At 36.4% G+C, this 25,894-nt stretch overlaps 3 protein-coding genes across 3 annotated transcripts in view; 2 read left to right on the top strand and 1 right to left on the bottom strand.

Moving 5' to 3' along the window:
* LOC132199031 (potassium/sodium hyperpolarization-activated cyclic nucleotide-gated channel 1) overlaps positions 1 to 20,938 on the top strand; it is a 132,140-nt gene extending 111,202 nt beyond the window's left edge. Inside the window, exons 8-11 of the mRNA XM_059623404.1 lie at positions 1,264 to 1,431; positions 4,323 to 4,491; positions 10,303 to 10,433; positions 17,890 to 20,938. Of these exons, the coding sequence (XP_059479387.1) occupies positions 1,264 to 1,431; positions 4,323 to 4,491; positions 10,303 to 10,433; positions 17,890 to 18,206 (785 nt within the window). The 3' untranslated portion in view covers positions 18,207 to 20,938. The remainder of the gene's footprint in view (positions 1 to 1,263; positions 1,432 to 4,322; positions 4,492 to 10,302; positions 10,434 to 17,889) is intronic.
* Positions 20,857 to 23,006, bottom strand: LOC132198669 (protein CLP1 homolog). Its single transcript, XM_059622826.1, has 8 exons — positions 22,730 to 23,006; positions 22,497 to 22,658; positions 22,227 to 22,446; positions 22,000 to 22,170; positions 21,636 to 21,826; positions 21,362 to 21,581; positions 21,216 to 21,309; positions 20,857 to 21,153 (listed from the first exon to the last, which is right to left on the bottom strand). Exons 1-8 carry the CDS (start codon positions 22,844 to 22,846, stop codon positions 21,042 to 21,044), a joined length of 1,287 nt encoding a protein of 428 aa, XP_059478809.1. The 5' UTR covers positions 22,847 to 23,006; the 3' UTR covers positions 20,857 to 21,041.
* Positions 23,007 to 23,673: 667 nt separating this feature from the next.
* Positions 23,674 to 25,702, top strand: LOC132199030 (dynein axonemal assembly factor 1-like). Its single transcript, XM_059623403.1, has 4 exons — positions 23,674 to 23,900; positions 25,106 to 25,206; positions 25,264 to 25,485; positions 25,548 to 25,702. Exons 1-4 carry the CDS (start codon positions 23,674 to 23,676, stop codon positions 25,700 to 25,702), a joined length of 705 nt encoding a protein of 234 aa, XP_059479386.1.
* The last annotated feature ends 192 nt before the right edge of the window (positions 25,703 to 25,894 follow it).

Here is a 25,894-nt window from a genome sequence, read left to right as displayed (position 1 = left end):
GGAGTAACGATAAAATCGTCACAGATTCGCATAAATTACGCCCGAGGGTGCGAATCTCTCTTTCAAGAAGGAAATTCCCGTCTGGCGCGGAATTTATTCGCGTTTCTCATTCACGCCGCAGGAAATAAATTCGCGGGCAAATTATATGCACAGCGCTATAAATTATATTTCTACTCGGAAATACTGAGCGTGAGTCTTGAAAGAGAGAGAATGGCGCCCTGTTCGAAATATAAATTGCCACATTTCGAGCTTTATTTCTCCGACAAAGAGAAGTGAAGAGAGATTTTGTGTGGAAATTATTGTTACCTTAACAACGGTGAAGAGAGAGAGAGATATTTCTTTTCACTTTATTGATGGCTCCGTCGTTTCTTGTTAGAGTAGGATGCGCAAGTAGACTTTTGCTGCTGTAATTAAGTGGAAATGCGGCGCGTTATTCCCTTTTCATATCGCCACACTACTTATTGCATCCAGCTCACTGATCGCAGCTAATCGAAAATCCGAAGCCCCGCGCGCTAATACCTCGCCGGCTATTAATAGTGCGCACCGTTAACTTGATACACTCTCGTGATTGCCAACCTGAATCACTGCAATTTCAAAACCTCATTGATGGGAAACCTGGGTTATGCGCGTTGCTTGATGGGAATGCGTAAATGCAGTGAATTATTGCCATGCAAATAGCTCATTACTATTTCATTAGCAAAACTCCATTGTCAATTTAATTAACCCTTCCGATTCAATTCACAAACTATTATATACACAATTATTTGCAATTTCAAACGTTCAATTAATATTTACATTTGTATATAGGCTTGCAGCTAAATTTTATTCATATTTAACTTGATTTATTTTATTTAAATCATCAAATGAAGTCAAGTTGGTAGATTAATAACAATTTTAGACGTTGTTAACTAGGAAATAAATTAATTTTAATTATTAAGAAAAACTCAATACTAACATTAAACTGAGCTTCTCAATTATGTAAAGATTTTTTTGTTTCAATTTTGCTAAATTTGTAATAAATTAAAAAATTAACATTTATACATTTTATAAATTGAAATAAGTAAAAATTAATAAAAAAAAATTAACGAAAATTCAAAATTACAGCTTTTTAAAACAAATTTTTATTTCAATTGAATTTATCTCACATTTGTAAAATATAAACTGGTTATTTTGTTTATAAAATTATACTTTTCTTAATTAAATCAAAGAGTGTACATGATTAAATTTTTAATGTTTTTATTAATTGTTTACTCCGTGTTTCAGGTAATCGAAGAACTGCTAGTGTTAAGTCTGTGGGCTATAGCGACCTGTTCGTGCTCTCCAAGAAGGACATGTGGGATGTCTTGAAGGAGTATCCAGCGGCGAGAGTGAGACTCGAGGCAATCGCCGTCAAGCGCCTCGAGAAATACAAAAAGGCGCCCCTCGAAAGAGGTGAGTGTGTCGAATAATTTGCCCTCTTTTGATGCCACTCCGTGCCCTTTGACGTTTTCTGCAAAATGCTCTGTGCATGTCGGCGAAAGAGAACGGACGAGGCGAAAGAGAGAAAGGAAGCTGCCCGGAATTCAAATTGAGCCGAACGAAATTCGCAAATTGGGCCATTTCGGCTCAATGGTCACTTTCGAGGAAGAGAAAATCAAATTTTCAGCGATTAGGCTCTTCCCTTTTACGAGACTTTCCGTTGCCGTCCAGTTCAAGCTAAGAGATTCCGTTTGATGCCGGCTCTAAAATGAAAATGTAAAATGCAACGCGGATCTCTTTCGTGCTACGCAGGTTGCATAAATCGTACATGTCAAGGGGTTCTTTTTATTTATAAATATAGGAAAGATAAATTTCTATAGGAGAATGGGCAAAAGTTATTAATAATAACAAAACATTTTTATGCGGCTTTTTATATCGTTTCATAGATCGTGAAATTATACATGAAAAATAATTCTTTAAAACAGAATACGAAGCAAAATTTGAAAGTGGATTTTCGTATTTCTTGTTTTGACGTCATCAGATAAGCACTGATTTATTTTTTTATTTTTTGTGAAAGATTGAAATACAAAAAGCAATTTTACTAATTTTATAGATTTCGCAATAAAGGAAACTTCAGAATTAAATTTTCAGCTTTACTGAAACTTCCACTCTATTTTCATCTTTCATCTAAAATTTTTTTTTTAAATAAGTCTATCGAGTGCTGTAAAATTTTGTTCCACGATTTAACAAAGTAAGTTTGTTGTTATTCGATGTTGCTGGCCAACTTTGATAATTCTTATTGTTTCGTCGTTTACGACCAGATGGAAGTTATCTCGAAAAGTCTCACAAGCCTTAACCTAAATGCAAGCGCAATTGGCGAGCTCGCTTTTCCGTTGGCACAAATTTCATCAAAGTAAACGGCGCGCATTCCTCTTTGTTTTCGCCTACTTTGGCACAACTGTTATTTCTGCGTCATGTTTTATGCATGCGCGGCGATCAGAGGCCGATGCGGCGAAAAGCCGTGTTCCGTGATAACGATCCCAATTCATGGTAATTTATGCGCGAGCGTCTTATTAGGCCAATTAGAGATGAAGGAGGCAAGAGGAGGCGCGGAAGGATGCAATCCGCCTTAATTAGCCCGCGAGAGCAGGAGTCGCGCACGAGATAATGTTGGAATCACGCGATCCGCCCCTTCTTTGTTCCGCAATACATGTATTCATTTCATCTCATTGTCCTCGTTTCTCGCCTTTTGCGCAGGAATAATCTTGTCTCGGCGTGTTGTGAGCCTGCGTTGCTTAATAAGCGCGGCGCGGACGTGTCAAACTGCGCTAACTCGAATTTACTGTTGGCTGCCTCCGGCGCCGCGCCTGCAATTCGCAATTGTACAAAAACGCTTTTCCCGAAATTTAGGTCACGGCATTTCGTCTTCCTTTGTGCGTAATTTGCAATAATTATGAGACAAAATTCAACAAAGCTATAGTTTAAAATAAACCACACGAACAAAAAGTATTAAATTGCAAATTTTCGTCTTGATTGAAAACCGATTTCGATCTTCCCAAGCATAATTTTTTTATTATTAAAGTACACCTAAAAATTTCCTACCACATCTTAAATAGTATTTACACAAAAAATTACCTACACTTAAAAGATGAGAACAAAAACCAAGTCAACCGAGGCTCACTGAGGCGGATGGGGTCTTTTTTAACTTGAAAGTTTTAGGTAAATTTTGGCCAACAATTCCTTTTTTTTTAAATAAATTGTTTTCAACAGAGTGATGTAATAATTTGATCACAGAAACATCAACAATAATAATAATAGCTAAAGTAAAACTTTCTTGATTAAAATTTAGAAAAAAATGAAACCAATTATTTCACTGCTAATTTTAACCCTTTGTTAACATTTTAATCAGTAAATTGAATCAAATAAATTCTATTTTGCAGCAATATAAACAATTTTTACAAGTCTGATGGTTCCAATTAAGTAGAACTTTCAGGGATCAATCATTTCACCGCTACTTTTTTACCTTTCTTATCTTTTAAATCAGTAAATTACTGTAAAATAAATTTTATTTTGCAGCAATATAAGGAATTTTTACAAGTCTGAAGGTTCCAAAAATTTAAAGACTTAAAGTCCGTTAAATTTTAGTTTTTAGCTTCTTAATCCTGCAAGTTCTGTAAACATTTAATGGTGTTTCTATAAAGAAGACTCGTTTCTCTCTCCTCTCTAAAACGGCGAAGAAAATATAAAGCACAATTAAGTTGCCACTCGTCTCTTTCAAGAGCAATTAGGCTTAATTTCAAGTGAAATCAGCTGACGCGTCTTGAGGAAATTACACGCTGGGGGTTCGTGACCAGCTCGATTTTCCACGCTCGCAGAGTAAATAAAAACACCCAGGGGTAATTTTGTAAATTGCTTTTCTCGGAATTTCGACTTTCGCCTCAGCGTCGAGAGGAGTCTCTCTTGCCCTGTCTGATGTCGGCGAGCCGTACTAAATTATCATAAGAAAATAGCTCACGGCCAGCGACTCCTCGGCATTTCCATTTTCTTCCTCCGCAAAATACCGAATGAAGCCAAGCGGAAACTTTCATTTATTTTTTCACTTGAAAATTTCAATGACGATCAGCAGGTCTTGAACATTTCATTGAATTTATTTCGTCTTTCCAGAGAATTTTTACTTTTAACAGATTTCCTTGCTTGCCGCGCAAGCAAAAATTACGTAACAACCAGATCAAAATTTTTATACGATTGTTCAGAGGAAAATGTTTTGTTCTCCGCACGGACCGCGGGCGGAAAGTTTGCTTGTACACAGTACCTAGTATGCAAATACGATGGAGCAAATGTTAATTAATTGGTTGCGGTTTCAGCTGCCATGGGCAGGAGCCAGTCAACGCCCGGTCTGGTCGAGTCCAAGGGCCGTATTCCGCTGGAGGAGATGTGGGTGTCGCCGTTAGCTCCGTCAGGTGCCTCAAGCCTTGGTCCACCGCCTTATTCGGCCAATTCGTTGTTTAGCCCTTCACATAGTCCCAGTAATAGGTGAGTTGATCAACAACTTGTATTTCAAATTTATAAATTCATTTCACTTTATTTATTTATTATATTTTTTCTAATTTTTGCACCTATTTTAATTCTTTTCAAATATTTAAAAAAAAAGTTTTTTAGCACTTGAAGATAAACGGCTTAATTTTGGGCAAATGATAAATTATTTGGATACTTGCACGGTTCGCATTTCTCATAGTTAGTCTGACAAATTCGCCACTCCCACGCTTTGACGGAGGTTCGCCGTGAAAAATACTGAGCAAACCTAAACAAGACGCGGAAAAGTTGAGCAAATGTTTGCGAAATCCTAGCCGAAGAAGTACATAGAAGGCCGCAAAAACTTTTGACACGTGTAGCTCGTCGGAGATTCGTCGTCGTGACGTTTAAAAAGCGGCGGTCGGCTTTGTCAGACGCGAAAAGACTGCGTCGGTTGCAGGCCTTGGCATGAGATAAACCTCAATTTTAACACAGAGATGGAATTTGGCCCGTGACACTTTTATGGAACAACAAGTGTCACAAAAGATTAGGCGACGCACAACAATAAAATTGTGTCTCGTCAAAAAAAGGGAAAAGAGATGCAGATAAGGAATAACAAAAATGGCGGCTCACCTGTTGTTGCGAGAACGAGGAGGGTGGGTCGGCCGGGGGAGATATTAAAAGAACGATTCCGTCTCAGCACGCAAAAAGACGTGTCTCTCCCTCTTTACTGGCGGCGAGTGTCGCGTGACTAGACTCTAGTACCATTTAAGAGTAGTGCTTGAATATTATGGGAGTCGGAGAGGGTGGTCGGCTCAAGAGTAGTCTGGGCAGATTTTATACCTTAATCTCTGAAATTCTCCTGCCTTGAGAATTGTTTTAAATGAGTATTTAATAAGTTTGAGATTTTTTGGGATCAGTATAGTTTTCTCTAAATAAGTCAGAAAAAGTAGTGAAATTTTTTACATTAAATGTGTCGGATTTTTTATCTCGGAAGTTTTAGCTAAATTCTAAGTTTGAAATAGGGTGGGTCCGAATATCAGAGAAACGATTCTAGAAAAGATTCTCGTGGAAAGATTCTCCAGGATCGTTTCTGCCTTTAAAATTCAACTAAAGAATCGTTCCTTGAGAATCCTTGCGCGAGAATCTTTTCTCGAGAAACGTTTCTCAAGAATCGTTTCTAGAATCGTTTCTCTGATATTCGGACCCACCCATAAATTGTTTAAAAAATAAAATATTAATAATTTTGGACAAATAAATAACAATATAATAAATTAATTTAAAATTACAAACTCAAGTTAGGGATTACATGAAGTTCAATATTCAAAGTAAATGTTTAATTAAAAAAAAACTAATTTTAAAAATTTTTATTTAAAAAGAATAAATATATAACTTGAACCAATTTTTATATTTTTACGCTTACTTTATTTCAAATTTTTAACAATATAATATATTTTAAAGATAAAATTTTCATCATTCATTTTAATAATAATTACGATTTTTAAAAAAAAAAAACTAATACTATTTGCTAATTTTATTTAATATTTATTATTATTGCAATATTAATATATTATTTATTGTTCTATATCATAAGGATCATATAAATGTGATTAATAAAAATCAGTCTGTTGAATCTCCATCTAATGCAGTTCCATAATTATAATCATTATTATTTATATTAAACATTTTAAATGAGCTTAAAAAAAATCACACTATTAAACTATAATTAAATTATTTCAACTGAAATTGAATTTGGCGAAATGGATTTACTGAGATCATCAAAGGAAGATAGGATTTTCAAGATCAAATGTAAATAACAGCGCAGACCTTGGCAGTGACCTCTGGGCAAGACCACCTGCTCGGGCGGTGCAGGAGACCAATAAATTTCCTTCGGGCTTACTTTTTGTCGCGCCCAAGCTATTTTCCCTCGCTTTTTATGTCCCCGCGGCTCTATCTTTGTGTGTATTTCATCCTGTCCTCCTGTCGCACCCCTGATAAAGCTACGAGATTAGGTAGAACAGATTCACCGCCCAGTGAGCACCGCGTCTCCAGAAAGAAACGTTCCGAGGAGGAAAAAAGATAAAAACTTTTGCAAGGCAAAGTTTGCGAAATTTCGGGAATGCTTTCGCGCGGGATCGTCTCGAGAGTGGCTCAAGTTCGGAAAAGTGCGCAAATGAAGTGTGTTTGCATTAAAAAGGTGCGCGAAAAGAAGTGCGGGACGATGTGGGTTTTAAGAAAATGCTGCTCGCACGGAAATTTAATTAAAAAGGTGGCGCCCACCAGAGTTTCTTCTCCACCCACCGACGGCTGTGCACACTCGCATTGTGTTTTTTTTTATTTAAAAATTTAATGCTGTGCAGGCAAGTGGGCTTAATTGTGTTTTGAGCGTGTCAAAGGATGCGAAAAAGTGCCAACCACTTTTTGCCCTGCTTGCAAATGAAAAAAAGGAGGCCTTTTGAAGAGCCCTATCTGCATTTGAATGGGTTTGAGCGAAAGATAAAATTCACATGGAAAAAAAGCACGTCTTTGACGTTGGCTTTTTTAGTCCGTAGAGCTAATTTGCGTTTTTAATGGACTATGGAAATTAATATACAAAGCTAAACTTAAAAGAAAAGTAACTTTATTCCGATTTTTCAACGTTACGAGGTCAAAACTGACAAACAGGCGGCATTAAAAGTACTCTTGGTAAATTTAAGTGCCACTTGTGTCGGTTCTTTGACAGTCGACTTCGGGGAAGTGTGTATATTGAAGGGTGAAAATGCGACATCTCCAAAGAGACACGGCCACTCCAGAAGCGTGTTCTAGTGAAAAGGAGGGAAAAAAATTTATATACGTTGAATGTGCACAGCCTTAGATGAAGGAAATAAAAAGACTGAAATTCCAAATTAATGCTTAATAGGAATTGAATAGATCGGGCTTTTCCTCGTGGCAAAAATTAATTTTATACCAAAACAAAACGGCTCTACCAGTATCGGTCACGGTCTGCAACCCTATTTCATGAGCAAGAAAATTAAAAAAAAAAATCTGCAAAATTGAGAACACATTTAAAAATAAAGATAAAAAATTTAATTGCTGATCTTTTTTCTTGCTCATGAAATGGTGTCAAAGTTCGTGACTGAAACTGATATAGAGCAGTTTTGTTTTTGAGCATTTTTGAATAAAATAAATTTTTTCAACGAGGAAAAAGCCAGATCTCTTCAATCATCACCTTGAATTCAATTTCTTCAAACAAATAATTGCTTTCATTAATATCGACTCATTTTTCATCTTAAATTAACAAAAAACATTGATAAAATGTTTTTTATTTCACTTTCCCTGCAATTATTTTTAAGTCTTCAGCATAATATTTTATTTTAAAAATCAACTAAACCATTAAAGACTCCACAATTTTTAGTTCTCTTAAAAGAACGCAAATAACTATTTATTTTTAATTTTTCTGCAAATAAAAGTTTTTTCTAATTCTATAAAAAAAATTCTGATTATTTTAGTAGCTCTATTGAAAAAACAATAAAACTTTATAACAAGCAGACCCTATATAAATAATAACTATAAGAAACTACCAACCAGCTGAGCCAACGAGTTATTATTTTTACAACATGGCAATTTATTATCCCGAAACTTTTTTTATTCACTTACGAAGCCAAAATGAACTGCGGGGCCCCCCTTTGACTCGTGAAATATGTGCAGCGTGCTATTTTACGGTGGCGCTACTGCCGTCGAAAGAGGTCGAATGCACCGCAGGCTTAGGCACGGTAATTCAGTCGTGTGATTAAACGCAAAGCTCGCGTCCATAAAATGAATCTCGGCCGAGCCAATTTGAGCGGCAGTGCCGCCCGCGTTCATTTCACTGGAGCTAATAAAGATGCGCCGTAATTCTCGTCATTATCGCCGGCTTCTTTTTATTTCGGTTCCTTTAATAACAATTTATTGCGCACTCAAACGGCGCATCGCTCAAAATGCTGCATCACGCAAGAGAAATAAATTGCCGGAGAGTTTTGGGGCGCACGTGGAATTGCTGCTCGCTATTGTGTCGGACTCGTTTGTGTCGAGATCGCGCGCGTGGGATTTCGCAAATTTGACCACGACAGATGAGAAATCGATACTCCTGCCGCCGCTTTTGCATTTTGACTGCTCGGTTTACCACTTTGATTGTGAAATACAAGCTGCGGAGAAATTGGGTGCCCGAGTGGAAATAAAAGAACATTTCCTTTCCGTCGTTTTTATTCCTAAGCAGAGAAAGTCGGTTTATATTCAAAGGGGGGGAAGACGGAGGTGTCGTTGGTTTGTTTATTTAAAGAGCAATTAGCGTTGGCGTTGATTTTAATTGCTTCCGAGGCTGCTCCAAGTCGTTATCAAGAACGCCTGACGTGTTTGTGGAGTATGCAACTTGCACAACACTTCAGTCGAGCTCGTTGCATAACTGGTATATTTATAAACGGCTCGAGTTGCCGAGCAGCTCCTGGAAGTGGCTTCGTAATAAGATGTGATTTAATCCAATAATTTGCAAGAAGTTGGCTCCGCGAGCGTCGTTGCGCGATATTGACACGAACTTCTCCATCAACCGAACTACTTGAGCTGTAAATAACCTCCAGCTTGGCAACGCTTCTTAACTTTTAATGACTTGAATCTTTAAAAAAGTCCATTTATAACTTGGAAACTCAATCTATTGAGCTGCAATTTCAATTGAAATGAACAAGAATAAGCTAGACTATTAATTAAGGATGGGAAAAAATAGTTGATCACCTTTTTCACCTATTTGTGGGAAATACTGTAAAATATAGTGATAAAGACAAAACGTAATATTCTCATGTGAAACGTGAAATTAGAATCAACTAAAATCGCCGATTCTGCCGTATTTCACCTACTTGATTAAATAATCAAACTAGTCTCAAACAAAAATCACTTTTTTGGAGATTTTTTTTTCTCTCCTTTAAGGCCTATTTTTGTTTTCATAATTCCACCTAAAATCACCTATTTGACCCTTATTTCAGTTGAAAAAATCACCTAATTTGCTTATAAAAAAGCACCTATTTTTCCAAAGGTTACTATTAACAATGATTAAAACTGTGTTAAATGAAACAAAAAATGTAAGGAAAGAGAAATAATTGATTATTTTTTTAAACGCAGTGATAAAGAAACCAACACATTTATGGACTTGGTGCTTTGAATTTAAATTTGGTTTTTCCACGATATGTTTTGTGAGTTGTTTAATGTTTAAGAAAAAACAATATCCTGCTCTGCATATTTCAGCTGCTGGCTGTATCCATAATACATGAGCTGTGATTTATTTTTTCAAAAATTAGTACTTAAATTAATTTCATAAGTGTTTTCATCTTTAATTAATTTTTTTCTCAAACATTCTTTTCAGTTACAATTTATTCGTCAAATAATTTTTAAAAATTTGACATTTTTTTATCATTGGAAATATTTAAAAAAATTTTATTTTTATAATAATTTTGGTCAGAATGGAAAGTTTATTTTTTCTTAAACAATAAACAACTCACAAAACCCATCAAGGCAAAGCCGACTTTATATTCAAATCACCCCTCAATTGTGAAATTCTACTACAAAATGTTGGAATTGTTGATTAGTCTTTGATATTTATATATTTCCATTTAATTAAAAATAATTAATAATTATTTGAAAAGACTACATTTTATATTTATTTTATATGTTTTTATTATGCATTTAGCTATTTAATTTAATGTAAATATTGTATTAAATGATATTGATTGAGATTTAACTTTTTAAATGTCAATTTTTCTCCAGCTTTAAATTTGAATTACTTTCTTTTTAATGGCATATGTTTTTTTTTTTTTGAAAATGTTGCAGATCTCGCAGTGGCATATCGCACAAAGCGTTGACTTCCTCGCCAGCACTGTCGTCTTCGGGCCACTCTTCGGACGACGAGCGACGGTGCGCCGACGTGACGGCTCCGTCGAGTTTGAAGCCATCAGCTGCAGGTCAGTGGTTCGATCCCTGGCGGAGAGCGCGTGCAGCGATGAGCAGGCGCGTCTCATTCTCTCGTCGCGGCTCGTGCACAGTCATTAAAGAACCCGAGTGACCTCGCTCCACAAATTACGCAACGCGCGCGCGGCACTTTGGCGTTGTTATTATTAGAGAGACAGGCGAGCGACTCGCCCTCGCGACGACTAATGCGCTTCTTGGGGTGCTCGTAAAAAGAACAAGTTGACACGCCAAAACTTGCAAGCACAAGGGAAACTCTCATTTTACATAACTTTTATTCCTGTCGAAAGTTATTAAAAATATGGAAACAATCTTCACGAAAAAAAACGTGATCTGATGAGTTTCTTATTGCTAGCTTGAAGTTTTTCCTCAAAAATACAGAATATTTACAAAAGCAGACATATTAAAAGAGGATTCGAAATGCTTTTTTATGTACAGTCTGATTTTTAAAATGGAATTTAATTTTAAAAAGAAAGAAAGAACAAACGTATAAGGAATTTTCTGCTGATTAGAAATTATTTACAATTGCTTCCTTTGTCACAGCGAGTTTCAATTGCGTTTATATCCTATCATCGCTTGGGTGAAACTGTGTCATTGATGCAATTAGAATTGCTAATGAAATTCGCTCGATTGCCTCGTGATTCGCTTCCATTGTCTTTGACTGCGAGAGTCGTGCAAAGAGAGACTTACTTACTCCTTTCCTCGAAACTAGGTTATCAATTTTCCGGGAGCTGCTAGACAAAGGCTGCATGGAAAATTAGCCTCGCCGATTTGCATTTCGCAAACTTTTCCAACAACGCTCGGGGCTGCTTTGCTCTTCGCTTTCAACGCCCAAGAGAGAAAGAGGAAAAAATGCCAAGTTGCTTTATTTTTTCTGCCCTCCTTTTACGGAAACTAGAAAAGCACCTGGAATTGAATAAATCTTTTCATCCCTCGGAACGAGTTCTTTAATTGATTACATTAATGAAGACTCTTTCATCGTTCTGCGAGATTCCTTATTAAATTTAATTTTACCAATTTTCTGTACCGAACCATTTTCAATGAGATTCATTAGCCGATTATCTCTTTTTAACCCGAGCTCGGCCAAGCAAAGTGTAATTATCCGGTCTTATACCGACGGCATGAATAATTCCGCGCAAAGCTGGCGACCGATTTAATAATTCAGCTCGGTCATTACGCCGCGTCGGTCCGATTGTAGGACAAGTTGTGCTTAAAAGGCGCACCAGAGAGAAACGAATCACCCGCACACGTACCATTAACAATTAGCCGACTATAAACTGCGTCCATGTTCATTAATTTGAAATTAATTCTCTGAGGATTTGCAAAGTTGAAAATATATATTTGAAACTTCTCCGTTTAGCTTTGCAATGTGCGCAGCAATTGCATTTGCTCGATTTCCCCGAAGCAAAGGCAAATTGTTTGCTCTTTGCGTCGGTTTCAGTGAAACCGCAGTCGCGACCAACCGACCGGGAGGGCGGTCAGGCCACTCGGGCACAGCCTGATAATTAAAGTACACGCGTGATTTGGCCCGCCATGTCCTTGCAACAACTAAATCCACAGCACACGACCCTTGTGCCCTGGTACAACGGCGAATTAATGTGGAAATGTGCGAGAACAGCACTTTATGGTGGCCTGTCAGAGCGCTATTGATCAGTGGAAAGGCCAGTGAGCGAGAGAGACCTCGTTACGCTCACCGAACGCTTGACTTTGTTAGCTTTAATTGGACCCCATTTTCAACGTAGTTTAAAAAAAATTCATATAATTATTTTATTTCACAATTTGCCTGTTTTTCCCTAGTGAACAACCCGCTGAACACAGAAAATTTTATTGTTGGCAATTTTTTTGTACTGAAAAATGTAAACCAAGCAAACCTCGTTGCAGAGAAAAAATGAAAAAATAAAGGACAATTACTGACCCCCCCAAAAGGCAACATGCGGTCTGCTGGTTTTTTTTTATATAAACCTTGGGTTTTGTCTAAAAAAAATTAAAACTTAGTAGGAGGAATTAATAACAAATATAAAATAAAATGAGGAGAATTTAATTTTAATAAACAAAAATTCCCCAAATTAATTATGAAAAAGGAGTCAGTCTTAAATTCAACTTCAATTTATTAATTAATCACTTGCTTAGAAAAATAAATAAATTAAAAATTGATTATTTAGTTCTAGCATTATTATTTTAATAGTGCAAAAATATATCAATTACTTTGTGACGTTGCCACAAATCCCAAGGCAACGAACCCAAATATTTTTCAGGCAAAATATCTGTAATGAAGCTGACTGATTTGCTTAGTTAATTTCTGCAATTATTTTTTTACTACAATTTAATTTTTCCTGTTTTATATTTTATAATTTTTTTATGAATTCCTCCCAATTAGTTTTAGTTTCGACGTTTCGACACGACAAACCCTTAGGTTTTTAGAGTACCAGCAGACCGCAGGTCACCGTTTGAGGTCGGTTGTCCTTTATTTTTACTTTGCAATGAGGTTTGCCCGGATTCAATTTTTCAGGAAATCCACCTCGAAAGTTACTCTTCACTTTTTGTACTGTCCATAATTTTGTCACATTTTTACCACCTTGACTGGAATTTTTTTTATTTAATTATTTTTCATTAATTCAGTAACAATTTGATTTTACCAAATTCAAAACGCAAAAGAAAATTTAATAGCTGCCCGTATTTTACCAAGTTCTTTAAATAAGATGTGGATATTCATTAATGAAAACAACACTATCAATCATTAAAAAAACTTTTGTTAAACACATAATGAGAAACTTCCTTCGAAATAATTTAACCATTGGAAATTTAAGTAAAACTCTCCAGTAAAACTCGGTTTATATATTCAAATATTGCTGATGTTGCTCGGTTTCTTCTTTATTTTTCATGAAAGAGATAATCGAGCGTTCAGTAATGTTTATCCGATTCACCATCAGCACATACCCAAACACAGTGTGCCTTTTCCAAAAGCACAGCACAATATTTGCCAAGCCGAATAAAACGAAATGAGCCGCGCCGGCATTAGTCGGTTGGAAATTCATTTCGCGCGCTTGTATATCTGTGAACGGGAGAACCGCGTTGGTCGGATTGAATTTTCCGGACGCGTTTGTGTGCTTTATCGATCATTTCGATTACCGGCCAACTGAATGGGAGTCTGGCCGTTTTCGTGTCGAGTGCGTGCCGAGTAATCCATCGGTAAATATGGAAATCGTGTGCTGATTTCAAAGGGAGAGATCGAAATCTGCTGAGAGTTCTACAAACACGTTGCAATTTGGAAATTCGCACTGAATTTATAAGTGGCAAAAACGCAGGGTACTTTAATCATTCTTTTAGCTTATATTATTTTTCATATACAATCCTCTATTATCTATTTTTTTTTTGTTCCAAACAAGAATATTTCCATCATAGAGAGATAAAAGTGCTCATCAAAAATTTTAATTGGCTTTCAATCTAATTAAGCATACATGAGTAATTAGTGTTTCCGATCAGTATGATGAGAGTGGATAAGCGCTTAGTTTACTTTGTGAAAAAGTAACAATAAAACATCTAAAGAATTCTGCTAATTTTATAATTTGTATGTTCATGAATGCATTTAATAGTAAATGTGACAAAATTGATGAAAATATGAAGAAAAGGAAAATAAATTTCTTTATTAGAATCTCTTTATTTTTATCAGATATTTTATTTAAAATATTCATAAAAAATGGCAATCCACAAATGACCGTTTTGATCATTTTCAGTTGGAAATTCAAAACAACAATGAAACTAAAATTCTCGTTTTCAGCCATTAAGTCATTTTAGTGAGTTTCTGATTGTTGGTTTGAAATTAGCCATAAATATAACGGTTGCACGCAAAGTATTTGAAAAAATTCGTGAATAAAATTCTTTAATATTATGTATTTTTATGATAAATTCAAAGATCTGTTATAAAAAGTTTGAAAAAAATCATAATTTCGCTTACATTTAAAAAAATTAAAAATGAATCAACCAAAATTCGTGCAAATTGCAAAATTTTTCAGAATTTTTTCACAACCTTAGTTTTGGAGAGGATAATTAATTATCAATTTAAATTTTTCTAATTTTAAAGCAAGATTCTTTACAACTTTCAAATATATAGATTGTCATCAAATCAGGATGAAATCGAGATTTGCATTGAAAAAAATCGTATGGAACATTTAATAAATCATCAAAAAAACCAAAGACTTCACTGGAAGCGTCTTGCGTCGGCGCTAATTCCTCAGGGCCTGGTCCCTTCTCTTGAGGGCGAACCTTTCTTTTTCGGTCAGGCTTTCCAGCAGCGCTGGGCGATGTCCTGGAAAACGCAGCAGACTTCTGGGCGTTGATGCGACGATTGTTCTCAAAGAGTTTGAGGCCATTTTTGGGACGGGTGCGGCGAAGGCGAGGAAGCACTTTTGCTTCTGCTTGGCTCAAGTTCCAAATGACCGTTGGTTTCGCTTGTCAGTTGGGAATTAAAACCAACAATCAAACTTCAAAATTCTTGTTTTCAGCCGTTACGAGTGAATTTCCAATTGTTGGTTTGAAATTTGTCAAAATTTATATTTTAACAGTTCTTGAAAGAATTGTAAAAATAAAGAAAAAATTGTTTTTTTCCATTTGATATTAATGATGAACTCAAAGAATTGCTATTAAAATTAAAAGATCATAATTTTGCTCTTATTTGAAGACATTAAAAATGAATTTAACAAAAATTCGTGCACCCATTTGAAGCTGTTGAAATTTTTGGGAATTTTTCACAAGTTCGGTTTCAGAGAGGATAATTATAAAAAATAATCTATTTTTCATATTTTAAATCAAGTGAACGTTTCTTTACAATTTTGCGTCATTAAATCTGGAAAAAAACGAAAGCTTCAGCCAAATAATGTGTATGCAACATTTTAATAAATTATCAAAATAAAACAACGTTCACGAAACAAGACTTCCTCGTCTTCCAGCGGCGCTAATTCCTCAGGGCCTCGTCCCTGGCCCTTCTCTTGAAGGCCAACCTTTCTTCCTCGGGCAGGGCCTTCCAGCGCACGGCGATCTCCTGGAAAACGCGCTGCGGAGTCGAGTCAGCAGGCATCTGGGCGTTGATGCGGCGATAATTTTCGCTCACGAAGATGTTGAGGCCAGTTTTGGGACGGGTGCGGCGAGGGTGAGCAGGCATTCTTGCTTCTGGTTCGCTCGAGTGTCAGTTCGCAAATGACCGTTAGTCTCGCTCGTCAGTTGGGAATAATTCAAACCAACAATCAAAATGTAATTATTGTTTTTTTTGCCGTTAATTCACACTAAATAAATTTTTGATTGTTGCTTTAAATTTTAACCGAGTTTTTGTTAAAATTGTAAAAAAAAATTATTTAAACAAAATTTATTTACTTATATTTTTAAATTTTTTTCAAATGATTAATATTTAAATTAATAAAATTCTGTATTAATTTTCAAAATAAATTTTTGTCTGCGGCCATATGCTGAATTAATGAACTATTCTTAAAAGTAAAAATGAGTAAAAATTAATATAGGTGTAATATTTTATTTTATTTTTGCAATTGATTGTGGTTGTAAATTGTCAAAGATGAAAAGTTAATGCGATTATATAATGGGATAATAACTCTAAAGTCAAATTGTTAATTCTCATAAAAGTACGGAAATACTAGTATTTTTTTCTACTTTTTCTATATTAAGAAATCGTAGCAAATTATTTTCAAATTTTGCTTCATTAGGTGGAAAGATTAAATAAAAAAATCTAAAATCAATTTGCATACTATTGCAACTAAATTGTCGAAATAAAAAACAACGTGACGAAACAAGAGACTTCATTGCAAGGGTCCTCCGTCCAATGATCCTAAGCCTGATTGTGGGCTCATCATGGGCCCTTCTATACTGAATTCAGTTTGAAATTTCTTTGGCACAAAGATTTTTATTGCTATTTCATGCAGTTTTTATATAAAAAAAAAAGTGTACAGGAGACCAAAAGCCGATTGTAAAAATTGTAACTTATCAAAATTATTTATTCTATGGCATTGCAGAAGTAAAAATATCAAAATAATTTAAAATCATCTTTTCATTCAATCAGTTTTTTAATTAATTTATACTTTCCAAAAAAGTAAGCCAACGATAATCCATCGGGGGAAATGCGGACTTTAAATTCAACTCTCTACAAATTAAATTACAATCGTGAAATTCTACCAAAATTAAAAAAAAAAAAAAAAAAATTATAAATTTATAAACTCTGGTGATGTGAAATGGGCTTTATGGCTCAGCAATAAAATTCTCAGCAAACATTTGCAAAAGTAGATAGATCAGCTAACATAAATAATTATTGCAATCGAGCCTGTGAAACAAGCAAAAATCATCAAACGAGCACTACTTGACGCGTCATTGAGGAGTCAATTGACGCTGCTCTCGTTGCATCAAGTGCTGCAAATCTAGTATGCAAGCAAAACGATCACACAAAGCGGGATGTGATGCACAGGTTGCCTAACAAGCAGGCGAGCGTGTCGTGTCAATATTTAATTATTGCGATACCAATCTTGTTTCCACGCGCTGACGCAAGAGCGCAAAAATGAGAGCGGATAAATTGCGAGTTAGCATGTGAAGAGCAAGAGCCGACTAATAATTAATGCGATTCCCGGCGAGTCGCAGATGGCGCCGTGCCGAGTTAATTAAAACATTTATTATTAAATGAGCAAAGAGGAGAGAGAAAAAATGGCAAATTACTCAACTTGTCCAAGAGCTGGAAGCACGCCAATCAGCAGTGAAATGATTGCAATAAAAAAATGAAAAGAAAGATTTACTTCGTTAGCCTAACAAGGTATGATCCCGAGATGACACACGCCGATTTTGTTGAAAGTTGGTATGCAACTTGCACTACCCTTGGGTGTTCTGGAATGGCTATCAAAAGTTGCCCAATTTCACAAGGGAGGGTAGTTTCCATTAAAACGCATGTTAAAAACGATCAGATGTAGGCAACAAAAGCGTCCTCTGTGTATATAAGTTGCCTACATCTGATTTCTCCAATGTAGTTCAAATTACATGGAGTTTAAATGGCAAAAATTAAACAAGGAAAATTGGGCAAAAATTAATGACCGTTCTGGGGTACCAATGGGTAGTAGAAGTTGTGCACCAATTTTCATTGAAATCGGGGTGTGTCATCTCGGGAGCATACCTTGTAAGCTGCAAATCAGCTCTGAATTTTCAAATTTAATTAATCCAAGATAATTTTAAAATAAGCATAGCTTCAAAAATATCAACAGAAACATAAGGTTAATTAAATTTAAAATAATAAAAAGACGATTCGAATTTCATTTTCTGCTGAAAAAATTAATTGAAATAAATTAAAAAGTAAAAAAAGCTCAAAAAATTATAATGCATTTAAATTTTTACAAATGAATATTTATTTTGAAATAAGTGATTAAATAAATTCCTTCAGTAACATTTCTAATAATTTTTTTCGAATTGCAGGGAAGCAGCCTGATTTGGAGTCGGGTCTGGCGAGTCTGTCGGTGTACGACGACGCGGAGGCGGGCCTGGTGGGCCTGGCGAGCGGAGGCGCCGCGTCGAGCATCGTTTCGGACGCGCTGCTGAAAGAGGAGATCAAGCGTTTGCGCGAGCGGCTGATGGTGCTGGAGACGGAGAACGCGACCATGAGCGTCAAACTGAGCCAGCAGCAGTGGGAAGTGGAGCACCGGCTGGCCGAGATCGAAATGCAAATTTGCGGCGGCTCGAGTGCCGAGTCGAGCGCCGAAGACAACGAGCGCAACCGCGAGTCCTTCATCTAAGCAAACTTTTACAAGCACTCTCCGAAAACCAAACAACAAACAAACACACAGCTCAAAGAATAGTAATTCTTGTTCGTTCAAGATTTGTTCCGGTATGAAAAATACATTGATCTCCGACGCGGTGATCGATATTTCCAGATTTCACACTGGGTTTGCCAACATATTATGTCACACACGTAGCAATTGAAATGTGCAGATGAATTTGTTAGTTTATAAATATATTCAGCGGATTTTGGATTTTGATCAAAAAAGCGTAGTTTGTAATAATCTGGAGAGTGAGGGGCTGATTGGTCCAAATTAATTTAATTGACGGACATAATTTTCTTCATTCACATTGGGTGGGTCCAAATAACAGAGAAAAGATTCTCGCGCGAGGATTCTCAAGGAACGATTCTTTAGTGGAATTTCAAAGGCAGAAACGTTCATTGAGAATCCTTGTGCGAGAATCCTTTCTTGAGAAATCGAGAATCTTTTTGCTGATATTCGGACCCAACCATTACATTTTCAAGAATATTAATTTTTAAGCTCGAAACAAGCCAAAGAATATAAGTTGAAATTTTAAATCATTTCCTCCCTTTAAAAATAATTCAAAAAATATTTTCCTCAACATTTTCCTTGGACCTGTCAGCCCATTTCGCCTCCCACTAATCAAAAGCATCAAACTTAACCAAGCACAAACTTGTTTTGCATTTTGGTGTCGTTTTTGCAGAAAGAAGTGCGAGCAGTTGTAAAGATAAGACACAATGATTAAATAAATGAAGTCGCGGACACACTAAATCAACGGGGATCAATTAAATGCTTTGGGAAATATGCTGTTAAAGATGATTATAATGATAATACAAGAGTTAAATAATGAGCAGAGTCATTTTTTCTAACTAATTAAATGTGATCAAAGATCATCTCTCACTACACTTTACCGACGGCCTGACACTGATGGCGAATCTAAAATCAGCGGCCGGCGGCCGGGCCGAGACGGGGTATGGACGCGCGCAGCCAACGAAACCAACTCGAAATCCGCAATAATTTTTTCGCCCAAAAAGAAGAACAAAAAACGTGTGCGAAACCCTCGACGAGAGAGCCGCCGGCGCCAAGAGCGAGTTACCTGTTTCTACATTAATAATTTACTACTTAATAAAAATAAAAACGAAAAACTGCGTAAAAACCGACTAAAACAAAAGAGCAAAAAGTGACAATTTGTAAATAGTGCGCGCGCCACACGGGATACAATTAACTATTAATTACTACTAATTATATACATTGTAAAACTATGACGCAAAATGTGATCTTTCCTCAAACAACTAGATTTTTAATACATTAAATAAATTAAAAATTATATTACGATTTAAAAAAGAAGCGCGTGGATTAATAGGACATGAGTAAGAATGCGACCGCGGTGAACGAGAATTGTTGATTTGAGAAGTTTAATTGAAACAACTCCCATTATTGCATCTGCCTTAAACTGAGAGAGAGAGTCAAGGAGCATTTTAACGAGGAGAGTCGGCCTATCAATTTGAAGAGACGAATCAACTCATCCAGCCCAATAACCAGATGAAAATTGTATAAGTTTTTTCCAAAAAAAGAAAGAGGCCGCAAGCAAATCGCAAAAATACGTGAAGAATTAAAGCAGATTTACGCTTTGTGACTGACAAACAAACATTTTGTTGGTTTAGTGGTACGAGAGAGCAAGGACGAAAATTAGCAGCAGCACACAGACAGTGTCGTTTTTGGATTTCAAAAATCCGCCACCATTTCATGACGCCCGATTGATTAAAAAAATAAAAGTGTATAATATTCAGACTTTTCCATAAAGGGCATTTTGTACCAGGTCGAAAAATAGAGGACAAAACAAACACTTTTGTTTCCTTTTTTCACGCACACACAATTGCCAATAATGCAATCCATCGTCAGCTCTTCTTACAATGTGGTATAAAATTTTAATCCATTCATAAATCTATGTAAGACTGTAAAAAATTAAAAAAATTTTGAACTCAAAATTAGTCGATCCCGGTGGGCTGTATATTGAATTTGTTTCAACTGATTTAAAACTTCGGAACTCTAACACTTGGAAAAAATTGGAAATTCGGGGAGGGCACAGGAAGTGAAAAGGAACCTGTGGAAATGAACGTTTTGAAAGTGGATAAAATTTTTGATTTTCTTCAACTGCAGCCCAGTTAAATTGGTGTCTTATCTGTTAAAGCTGTAGCGTGTTGCCACAAAATTCATGTCCAGAGCTGATGACTCACTGGTTACGATTATCACACTTCTCTTTCTTATTACAAAAGGCTTAAAATATTAATTTCTAGAGATTAGAATTAGATTATCAAAAGTAACTAAAAAAAATTCACTAGACAGAACTGTAGGCAGCTGCAAACGCAAGAGCTGTGTTTTCGTTTAGACTCTTTGCACGTTGGAGAATAAAAGATCATATTGTTGCTTCAGTTTCGCTCTCACTTAATTATTTTGATTTGAACTATTTCAAATTCTACCAGAGATGCATAATATATTGGTTGTGTTACAAAGATGAAAGCTTGTTACTTTTCAGCGCTCATTGCATGGCACTAAATCTGGCTATTTTACTGATCATTGTAAATAATAAAATGCTCCAAACACTTGTTGTGTACATGAAAAGAGAGAGTATTATGTAATAAATGAGGAATTATATAAAGAATTTTATTGTATGGTTACACAAGTTCTTGTGTTTTATTTCCGTTTGCATTTTGTCAACTAACGTACATGATTTTTGATAAAACCAAATTTGAAGTGGTTTTTCAGCACCGGTTTGGAGGCGTGTGATGCAAAGTACTTTTGCACCGCACTCTTCCAAACCGTCTACTTTCAGTGGCTGTCCATGAACTGGACGTCCGAGAGCAGCAGCAGTGTCTGTGGCAGCGGTCGAGGTTGCGGCGACAACACAGTCATAGTCTGTCTCTCCGGATCAACTTCCGTTCTAGAATAAAATAAAATTTGTCAAAATACTGAGCCAAAAGTGAATTTCATTTTGATACATACACACAAATGAAGCCTGCAACATTTGTTCTGATGACGTCTTCTTCCATTTCTGTAGCAAAACTGACAGCCAAGAGGTGGTTCAAAATCGACACTCCTAATTAATTTATTTTATTTTCATTTTTAACACATTTTTGCAAAATGCAAACCTGGAGTGACTTGAACTAGTTTTGTCATGTTGTCCTCGGCCTTCATTCCGAGCGGCATGCACGAATCTGGCAGAGACGGCGCTCCGATTTTATAAATCTTGATGTCGGAGAATCGCACGTCAAACGAGTGAGGATACAATGATGCTTTGGACCCGTAGAAGTACTCACGAACCCTCGCGTCTCTCGATTCAGCTCGGACTTTTGTACTTCTCTCAACAACCTGCCAAAAATAAATTTTACTCTTTACCCAAAATAACAATTCGACAAAACTTACGCCTCCACTTTTTGGGAGGAAAACAGTCTTGACGAAGTTGGGCATGTCTCGGACCAATTCATTGTACAGCCGCTCCTGATCCAGGACTAAAATTACATCAACCTCGAATGCCTGCGCAATGTGGACCAATTGCTTGTAGCCTTCCCCTTTGACCCATCCGCATGTGTTTATTATCACTCCGGAATGGTTTGCTGCAAATTGAAAGGGTGAGATCAATATTTAATGTATTAAATTCACCTGACAAGCTAAAGCACAGGTCTGTTGGCAAGAAGTTGTGGATTTTTTTACAAAAAAAAAAAATCAGGTGAAAAGAACAAACCATTTGACGGATCTGAGCTTTGGCTTTAAGTTGCGTCATACAAACCTTTTTTATTGGCGCTCATTCTTTCCATCGTAACTTCAGCCAGCTTCGATACTATGGTATTGTAGAGAGCGGGATTCACTCCGGGACTTTTGTGTCCGTAGTGGTAGATCAAAGGAGCTTGCTGAGAAAACCCATCATCAATCCCCGAGGGCCTCTCCACTAGAAGAGCGCCTGTAATTATAGAAAACAATCAGTTTCTCTTTACATTTCATCGCAAAATTATTTACCAACTGTGCCGGGAACAGATATCTGTCCTTGACCCACATCCAGGTCAACAAAAATTGGCCTCCTGCTTAGCCTGACTGCGTAGTTGAGCAGCATTCTGCAGAGGGTTGACTTCCCAACGTCTGTTGGCCCAACGACCAAAGTGATGGGTCCTCGCTTTCCGTCAACCTCGGACTTTCGTCTCAACTCTTCCAGAGCGGCATGGACATTCAAGTACATAACCTATCAATAATTTTTAGAAAATTCCAATCTTTCAATAGAGAATAACAAACCATAGGTGTTTCCTTGGCGATGTAGGCGACGTCGGGTTTGCCTTTCAGTTCCAAAGTGCAGCCGTGCCAAGTGTAAACTGCCACCTTTGCTCCCGTTGTGAATGAATATTGCTTCTCCTTTACAATCTCCGTACCAAAAATCTCAGCGTTTCCAGATTTCAGCTAAAATACATTGAATTAATTTATAAAAATTATTACTTTTAATAAATTATATACAATAATCAAAATCAAACCTCTAAAGTGACTTTGTCGTTCTTGCTTTCCGGATTCTCCACTTCGAACCTCAACTCTGTGTCCGGTTCGAGCTTGAATTCCTGCACATTGGGATCTTTGGATTTGCCTTCGGCCATTGCAAATTCTCGTTCAATTGATTTGCAGAATTCGCGAAAGAGATCAACGTAAATGTAAACTTTTTAACGAGATCACAAAATTTTTTTGTCGACCAATGTTTACTGTTACTGTTTACCAATAAGACATAAGGAGAAACTCCTATCCCACTCTTCAGCCACAAATTGTGCTCGCGGTATAATCGGTTTTCTTATCCTTTCGACTGACTCTCCGGCGTGCCACCTGTCGGCAAAATTTGCTCACTACTCTAATGCACAGGCTTTATGAGTGCTTGCTTTTTCCGCAATTTTTTGATTCCGTGTTAAAATTTGGAAACGACGGTGAAAATGAATTGTTGCAAATTGTCTCGCATGGATATTATAAATAACTAGAATAACTTTGCATGCTTTTCTTTAAATTAATCAATTAATTTTGCAGAATATATCTTCAGTTAAAAAAACCCTTAAAATTAGAACTATTAACGTACAAATTTTTATTTAAGTGGCGCGCTTAAATAAAAGGGAGATATTTAACTTAGCATTATTATTTATGAAAATATTATCAAATATTTTATCAAGATCTAGATTTTTTGTATTGTGTAGTTTTAATTTCCAAAATACAATAAATTTTATTATCAGAGACAGCCTGGAGAATTGGGACATTTTGACGTATGAGTCGTATCACATTTGGATTTAAATCATTGAGATCACTGGAGCGTCCAACTAGAGGTGGGTGGTGTTGCTGAAGAACTGGCGTGTGACTCTGCAAAGTAGGAATGACTGGGATTCGAAGACGAATAGCTGATGGACGGTGCAGATGATGAACTGTGACGTGATGGTTTGGACTAGAGATGGTAACTGGAATCGGAGTCCTAGTCTCTTCGCTTCGCAGCCTGCTGATTAGAGGCAAAATGTGGATTGGGGATTCGAGAGTATGTTCTTCCTCTTGGGCGTCTTTGCTGGGTGTTTTGTACAACCGTCATTATGAATTCGTACTGCACAGGGTCCAAAATGGATTTGAGATTTGTTACTGCATGACGACATTCTCGGCCTCTGATTTAGTCACCTCCCTCTTCTGGTAATTTTTTTTCATTTACTTGAGATTTTTGGACTTTAGGATGAGCTGGTAAAGAAAGGGCCGAGATCTAACCAGGAATGAGGACAGTCTTGTGTTCGAAGGGATGAAAAGGCCATCAGCTACACCACTGTTGAAGAGCTCTAGAACAAAATCAAATTATTAAATATTACTATTATTTTCACTTCAAGAAACCCACTTTTAGAAGCGCTCCTTTTTCTTCGCTGTTTTGGTGCTTTATAATTATTCTCCTTTTCGTCAGAATTTGGCAAACCCTGCTTAATTCTCTTGTATACCTCAATTTCAGTCTCACTTTCTGACTTAAATGTGACTCTTCCTTCAAATACTTGATCACTTTAATTTAAAGGAACAACTAAATCTAAAAAAAATTTTTGCTCCATGATTTGAAATACAACTACAGGTGGAAAATGAATTAACATCGTACAATTTTTTAAGTATTAATATTTCTTGACGTTAAAATATCCTAGGAATTAAAATGATTAAGGCATTAGTAAAATAGATGTAAAATAAATGAACAAAGACCTGCGTTAAAGGTGTTACTAGCAACTACAGCGCTGAAGGGCCAAAAAATATCCATGAAATTCAGAAATATACAGAACCAAGGCAAGGCATTTTGTTTACGGTATAGTACGGTACGCAGTGCTCAACAGCTGCGATTCCATCACCGCTCTGAAACACCGCGCGAAACCACCGAAACCGCTTCCCTATCTTTTAACACGCGCGGGTACATACCCGCGGAGAGCTAGTTTAACGCGATAACCGGTCGAGTTTCCCCTTATGTCTTATTGCTGTTTACTAATAAGACAAGACAGTGCTGCCATCATGCGGCTTGATTTCGCTCTCTCTCTGATTGGCTAGTATTCTGCCGATATCCAGTTTTGTTGGAAAAGGCGCCAAAAAGGGCCTTGCGATGTGGAAACCATGGAAACGGACTACAGCGAATTTTGTTGATTTGGCTCAATCGACAAGGATAAGGAAGACGATTGTTGGAAATTTAAAACGATCAAGTCGTGCCATTAGACTGCAGAATAATTTGTCTGAAGCGAACTTTTTTACCTTTTAACTTGAGAAGATGAGTAAAATCGTAAAAAGTCCATTGTGCGCTCCTGAGTAAGATTTAAAGATTTACAAGATTTTTCTCATTTGTGCTGATTTTGAATTGAAAATTATTTTGTTTTTTTTTCTAGTGGAAGGATTTCCAAAGAGTACCTCTACAAACTGTGCGCCGCTGGGGATGAGATGTACGCTGTGCCTCATTTAAACAATGTTCTTTATCTTCATTACCAAGGTTTTGAATTATGAAACCAACTTTATTTGTTTTATTAATTGCTTTTTAATATTTCAGGGATTCGAAAAATAGAAAATCTTGACGACTACGTCAATTTGAAGTGCCTGTACCTGCAGAACAACTACATCATAAAAATAGAAAACTTAGATTGCCTCCAGCACCTGAGGCTCCTGTTTTTGAATAGCAACTGCATCGACAAAATTGAAAATCTGGAAGGCCTTCAGCAGCTGGACAAAATTGACCTCAGCAAGAACAACATCAAAGTTGCAGAGAATCTCAGTAATAATTAAAAATTAAAATAAAATTTAAATTATAAAATGTTTGATATTTTAAATTTTAAGGCTGTCTTAAAAGCTTGACCAGTTTGGACCTCAGCTACAATAGCCTCACTCACATTGACGACATTGCTCATTTGAGTGAGTGCATGTCACTGACCTTGCTTCGACTCTCACACAACAAACTGGCTGATCCTGAAACCGTTGAGGTTATATTTTAAAATATTCTCATTTTAAATTAAATATCATATTATAAAATTAAAACAGGTGCTTTCCAAGTTAAACAACTTGCGAGCTTTGTTCCTTGAAGGTAACCCTTTGCCAGGAGTGATTACCAACTACAGGAAAACAGTGATCGTGGCTTTTGTAAGATTTTATCCAATTTTATCAATTATTGCAAAATAATTAATTTT

This window comes from Neocloeon triangulifer, unplaced genomic scaffold, assembly GCF_031216515.1.
Source record: "Neocloeon triangulifer isolate White Clay Creek 2 clone unplaced genomic scaffold, ASM3121651v1 ptg000013l, whole genome shotgun sequence".
Taxonomy (NCBI): domain Eukaryota; kingdom Metazoa; phylum Arthropoda; class Insecta; order Ephemeroptera; family Baetidae; genus Neocloeon; species Neocloeon triangulifer.
Note: the sequence above shows the minus strand (reverse complement) of the source record. Positions and strands in the feature narration are given on the sequence as shown.

Coding starts and splice junctions, on each gene's coding strand:
- LOC132198669 (XM_059622826.1), bottom strand. CDS start 22,846: ATGGCCGAAGGCAAATCCAAAGATCCCAATGTGCAGGAATTCAAGCTC. Junction 21,827..21,999: donor AATGAGCGCCAATAAAAAAG/GTTTGTATGACG, acceptor TTCAATTTGCAG/CAAACCATTCCGGAGTGATA. Junction 21,154..21,215: donor GTTGCAGGCTTCATTTGTGT/GTATGTATCAAA, acceptor ATTTTATTCTAG/AACGGAAGTTGATCCGGAGA.
- LOC132199030 (XM_059623403.1), top strand. CDS start 23,674: ATGGTAACTGGAATCGGAGTCCTAGTCTCTTCGCTTCGCAGCCTGCTG. Junction 25,207..25,263: donor TCTTTATCTTCATTACCAAG/GTTTTGAATTAT, acceptor TTAATATTTCAG/GGATTCGAAAAATAGAAAAT. Junction 25,486..25,547: donor CAAAGTTGCAGAGAATCTCA/GTAATAATTAAA, acceptor TTAAATTTTAAG/GCTGTCTTAAAAGCTTGACC.